The sequence below is a fragment of the Sus scrofa genome, chromosome 11 (assembly GCF_054392235.1).
Source record: "Sus scrofa isolate SSC_HxYL_T2T_F1_AM1 chromosome 11, Sscrofa_HxYL_maternal_Yorkshire_Landrace_v2.0, whole genome shotgun sequence".
Lineage (NCBI taxonomy): Eukaryota > Metazoa > Chordata > Mammalia > Artiodactyla > Suidae > Sus > Sus scrofa.
In genome coordinates this window covers 29,592,556-29,598,076 of record NC_139393.1, presented here as the reverse complement: position 1 = coordinate 29,598,076, position 5,521 = coordinate 29,592,556, and the positions used below count along the sequence as shown (strand labels likewise).

At 47.1% G+C, this 5,521-nt stretch overlaps 1 protein-coding gene across 1 annotated transcript; it reads left to right on the top strand.

Annotated features, from left to right (window-relative positions):
- The first annotated feature begins 335 nt into the window (after positions 1 to 335).
- Positions 336 to 4,928, top strand: LOC110255823 (uncharacterized). The gene has a single exon (XM_084982452.1). The coding sequence runs from the start codon at positions 603 to 605 to the stop codon at positions 1,323 to 1,325; it is 723 nt and encodes a 240-aa protein (XP_084838578.1). The 5' UTR covers positions 336 to 602; the 3' UTR covers positions 1,326 to 4,928.
- The last annotated feature ends 593 nt before the right edge of the window (positions 4,929 to 5,521 follow it).

The window sequence follows — 5,521 nt, the reverse complement described above, 5'->3', positions numbered from 1 at the left end:
CCGCAGTCCTCTACCCCTGTGTGGTGTATGACTGTGGGCCCCAGCGCGCTTGGAATAAAAATCCTCTTGCTGTTTGCATCAAGACCGCTTCTCGTGAGTGATTAAGGGGAGTCGCCTCTTCCGAGCCTGGAGGTTCTTTTTGCTGGTCTTACATTTGGGGGCTTGTCCGGGATCTGTCGCGGCCACCCCTAACACCCGAGAACCGACTTGGGGGTAAAAAGGATCCTCTTTTTAACGTGTATGCATGTACCGGCCGGCGTCTCTGTTCTGAGTGTCTGTTTTCAGTGGTGCGCGCTTTCGGTTTGCAGCTGTCCTCTCAGGCCGTAAGGGCTGGGGGACTGTGATCAGCAGACGTGCTAGGAGGATCACAGGCTGCTGCCCTGGGGGACGCCCCGGGAGGTGAGGAGAGCCAGGGACGCCTGGTGGTCTCCTACTGTCGGTCAGAGGACCGAATTCTGTTGTTGAAGCGAAAGCTTCCCCCTCCGCGACCGTCCGACTCTTTTGCCTGCTTGTGGAAGACGTGGACGGGTCACGTGTGTCTGGATCTGTTGGTTTCTGTTTTGTGTATCTTTGTCTTGTGTGTCCTTGTCTACAGTTTTAATATGGGACAGACGGTGACGACCCCTCTTAGTTTGACTCTCAACCATTGGACTGAAGTTAAATCCAGGGCTCATAATTTGTCAGTTCAGGTTAAGAAGGGACCTTGGCAGACTTTCTGTGTCTCTGAATGGCCGACATTCGATGTTGGATGGCCATCAGAGGGGACCTTTAATTCTGAGATTATCCTGGCTGTTAAAGCAATTATTTTTCAGACTGGACCCGGCTCTCATCCCAATCAGGAGCCCTATATCCTTACGTGGCAAGATTTGGCAGAGGATCCTCCGCCATGGGTTAAACCATGGCTGAATAAGCCAAGAAAGCCAGGTCCCCGAATTCTGGCTCTTGGAGAGAAAAACAAACACTCGGCTGAAAAAGTCAAGCCCTCTCCTCATATCTACCCCGAGATTGAGGAGCCGCCGGCTTGGCCGGAACCCCAATCTGTTCCCCCACCCCTTTATCCGGCACAGGGTGCTGCGAGGGGACCCTCTGACCCTCCTGGAGCTCCGGCGGTGGAGGGACCTGCTGCAGGGACTCGAGCCGGAGGGGCGCCACCCCGGAGCGGACAGACGAGATCGCGACATTACCGCTGCGCATGTACGGCCCTCCCATACCGGGGGGCCAATTGCAGCCCCTCCAGTATTGGCCCTTTTCTTCTGCAGATCTCTATAATTGGAAAACTAACCATCCCCCTTTCTCGGAGGATCCCCAATGCCTCACGGCGTTAGTGGAGTCCCTTATGTTCTCTCACCAGCCTACTTGGGATGATTGTCAGCAGCTGCTGCAGACACTCTTCACAACTGAGGAACGAGAGAGAATTCTGTTAGAGGCTAGAAAAAATGTTCCTGGGGCCGACGGGCGACCCACGCAGTTACAAAATGAGATTGACATGGGATTTCCCTTGACTCACCCCGGTTAGGACTACAACACGGCAGAAGGTAGGGAGAGCTTGAAAATCTATCGCCAGGCTCTGGTGGCGGGTCTCCGAGGCGCCTCAAGACGGCCCACTAATTTGGCTAAGGTAAGAGAAGTGATGCAGGGACCGAATGAACCCCCCTCTGTTTTTCTTGAGAGGCTCTTGGAAGCCTTCAGGCGGTACACCCCTTTTGATCCCACCTCAGAGGCCCAAAAAGCCTCAGTGGCTTTGGCCTTTATAGGACAGTCAGCCTTGGATATTAGAAAGAAGCTTCAGAGACTGGAAGGGTTACAGGAGGCTGAGTTACATGATCTAGTGAAGGAGGCAGAGAAAGTGTATTACAAAAGGGAGACAGAAGAAGAAAGAAAACAAAGAAAAAAAAAAAGAGAGAAAAGGGAGAAAAGACGTAATAAATGGCAAGAGAAGAATTTGACTAAGATCTTGGCTGCAGTGGTTGAAGGAAAAAGCAATAGAGAAAGAAAGAGAGATTTTAAAAAAATTAGGTCAGGCCCTAGACAGTCAGGGAACCTGGGCAATAGGACCCCACTCGACAAGGACCAATGTGCATATTGTAAAGAAAAAGGACACTGGGCAAGGGACTGCCCCAAGAAGAGAAACAAAGGACTGAAGGTCTTAACTCTGGAAGAAGATAAAGACTAGGGAAGATGGGGTTCGGACCCCCTCCCCGAGCCCAGGGTAACTTTAAAGGTGGAGGGGCAACCAGTTGAGTTTCTGGTTGATACCGGAGCAAAACATTCAGTGCTACTACAGCCATTAGGAAAACTAAAAGATAAAAAATCCTGGGTGATGGGTGCCACAGGGCAACAACAGTATCCATGGACTACCCGAAGAACAGTAGACTTGGGAGTGGGACGGGTAACCCACTCGTTTCTGGTCATACCTGAGTGCCCAGCACCCCTCTTAGGTAGAGACTTATTGAACTTGTCAAAGAAGCTCGATCCTGTAGCCAGTGGATGGCCCATATGCCTGAAGGCTATCGCAGCTGTGGCCATGCTGATCAAGGACGCTGACAAATTGACTTTGGGACAGAATATAACGGTAATAGCCCCCCATGCATTAGAAAACATCGTTCGACAACCCCCAGACCGATGGATGACCAACGCCCGCATGACCCACTATCAAAGCCTGCTTCTCACAGAGAGGGTCACGTTCGCTCCACCAGCCGCTCTCAACCCTGCCACTCTTCTGCCTGAAGAGACTGATGAACCAGTGACTCATGATTGCCATCAATTATTGATTGAGGAGACTGGGGTCCACAAGGACCTTACAGACATACCGCTGACTGGAGAAGTGCTAACCTGGTTCACTGACGGAAGCAGCTATGTGGTGGAAGGTAAAAAAATGGCTGGGGCGGCGGTGGTGGACGGGACCCGCACAATCTGGGCCAGCAGCCTGCCGGAAGGGACTTCAGCGCAAAAGGCTGAGCTCATGGCCCTCACGCAAGCTTTGCGGCTGGCCGAAGGGAAATCCATAAACATTTATACGGACAGCAGGTATGCCTTTGCGACTGCACACGTACATGGGGCCATCTATAAACAAAGGGGGTTGCTTACCTCAGCAGAGAGGGAAATAAAGAACAAAGAGGAAATTCTAAGCCTATTAGAAGCCGTACATTTACCAAAAAGGCTAGCTATTATACACTGTCCTGAACATCAGAAAGCTAAAGATCTCATATCCAGAGAAAACCAGATGGCTGACCGGGTTGCCAAGCAGGCAGCCCAGGGTGTTAACCTTCTGCCTATAATAAAAACGCCCAAAGCCCCAAAACCCAGACGACAGTACACCCTAAAAAACTGGCAAGAGATAAAAAAGATAGACCAGTTCTCTGAGACTCCGGAAGGGACCTGCTATACCTCAGATGGAAAGAAAATCCTGCCCCACAAAAAAGGGTTAAAATATGTCCAACAGATACATCGTCTAACCCACCTAGGAACTAAACACCTGCAACAGTTGGTCAGAACATCCCCTTATCATGTTCTGAGACTACCAGGAGTGGCTGACTCGGTGGTCAAACACTGTGTGCCCTGCCAGCTGGTTAATGCTAATCCTTCCAGAATACCTCCAGGGAAGAGACTAAGGGGAAGCCACCCAGGCGCTCACTGGGAAGTGGACTTCACTGAGGTAAAGCCGGCTAAATACGGAAACAAATACCTATTGGTTTTTGTAGACACCTTTTCAGGATGGGTAGAGGCTTATCCTACTAAGAAAGAGACTTCAACCGTGGTGGCTAAGAAAATACTGGAGGAAATTTTTCCAAGATTTGGAATACCTAAGGTAATAGGGTCAGACAATGGTCCAGCTTTTGTTGCCCAGGTAAGTCAGGGACTGGCCAAGATATTAGGAATTGATTGAAAACTGCATTGTGCATACAGACCCCAAAGCTCAGGACAGGTAGAGAGAATAAATAGAACCATTAAAGAGACCCTTACTAAATTGACTGCGGAGACTGGCATTAATGATTGAATAGCTCTCCTGCCCTTTGTGCTGTTTAGGGTTAGGAACACCCCTGGACAATATGGGTTGACCCCCTATAAATTGTTCTACGGGGGACCCCCCCCCCATTGATAGAAGTTGCTTCTGTACATAGTGCTGATACACTGCTTTCCCAGCCTTTGTTCTCCAGGCTCAAGGCACTTGAGTGGGTAAGACAACGAGCGTGGAGGCAACTCCGGGAGGCCTACTCAGGAGAAGGAGACTTGCAGATCCCACATCGTTTCCAAGTGGGAGATTCAGTCTACGTTAGACTAAGTACAGTCCAGATCATGGTACTTAGACAACAGTACCAAAGCCCGTCTAGCAGGGAAGCTGGCCGCTAGCTCTACCAGTTCTAAGATTAGAACTATTGACAAGAGAAGAAGTGGGGAATGAAAGGATGAAAATACAACCTAAGCTAATGAGAAGCTTAAAATTGTTCTGAATTCCAGAGTTTGTTCCTTATAGGTAAAAGGTTAGGTTTTTTGCTGTTTTAAAATATGCGGAAGTAAAATAGGCCCTGAGTACGTGTCTCTAGGCATGAAACTTCTTGAAACTATTTGAGATAACAAGAAAAGGGAGTTTCTAACTGCTTATTTAGCTTCTGTAAAACTGCTTGCAAAAGATAGAAGGAGAGGAGGTTAATCTCTAAAACAACCTCAAATTGGTTGCGCCATAAAGATGTTGAAATGTTGATACACATATCTTGGTGACAACATGTCTCCCCCACCCCGAAACATGCGCAAATGTGTAACTCCAAAACAATTTAAATTAATTGGTCCACGAAGTGCGGGCTTTGTTGTGAACCCCATAAAAGCTGTCCCGACTCCACACTCGGGGCCGCAGTCCTCTACCCCTGTGTGGTGTATGACTGTGGGCCCCAGCACGCTTGGAATAAAAATCCTCTTGCTGTTTGCATCAAGACCGCTTCTCGTGAGTGATTAAGGGGAGTCGCCTCTTCCGAGCCTGGAGGTTCTTTTTGCTGGTCTTACAGTATGTATTAAAAGACACATACAATCTCAAATTATTAGGTGAATGTAAAGTTTTAAAAATAAATTTTAAGACAACACCTATGAATCTGGAAAAATTTAATAAGTTATGACATTAATTGTTTGTAATTAGTGTTGAGAATGTCAAATGTTATGTATACTTAGCAGTTTGAAACTATCTCGAAATTTAACAATAGTTATCTTATAAGCTCTATTAATATTACATATAATTATACATGCTGGAAATACTCTGTCACAAGATATTCAAAACAACATTAAGATTTGTAATGGAAAAGAAATAGTAGAAAAATGATTGTTTTTAGTGTATGATGGCATACCTATATTATTTACCCATGCATTGTTATGCCATATAATTTTTGAATCAATGAAATCCTTCTATGTGTATCAACATTAGTTGCATTTCATAATAATAATATTGAGCAATGAGTGATACTTATAAATGGATAATTTTTTTTTTTTTTTTTTTTTTGTCTTTTTGCTATTTCTTGGGCCGCTCCCGCGGCAT

Coding starts and splice junctions, on each gene's coding strand:
- LOC110255823 (XM_084982452.1), top strand. CDS start 603: ATGGGACAGACGGTGACGACCCCTCTTAGTTTGACTCTCAACCATTGG.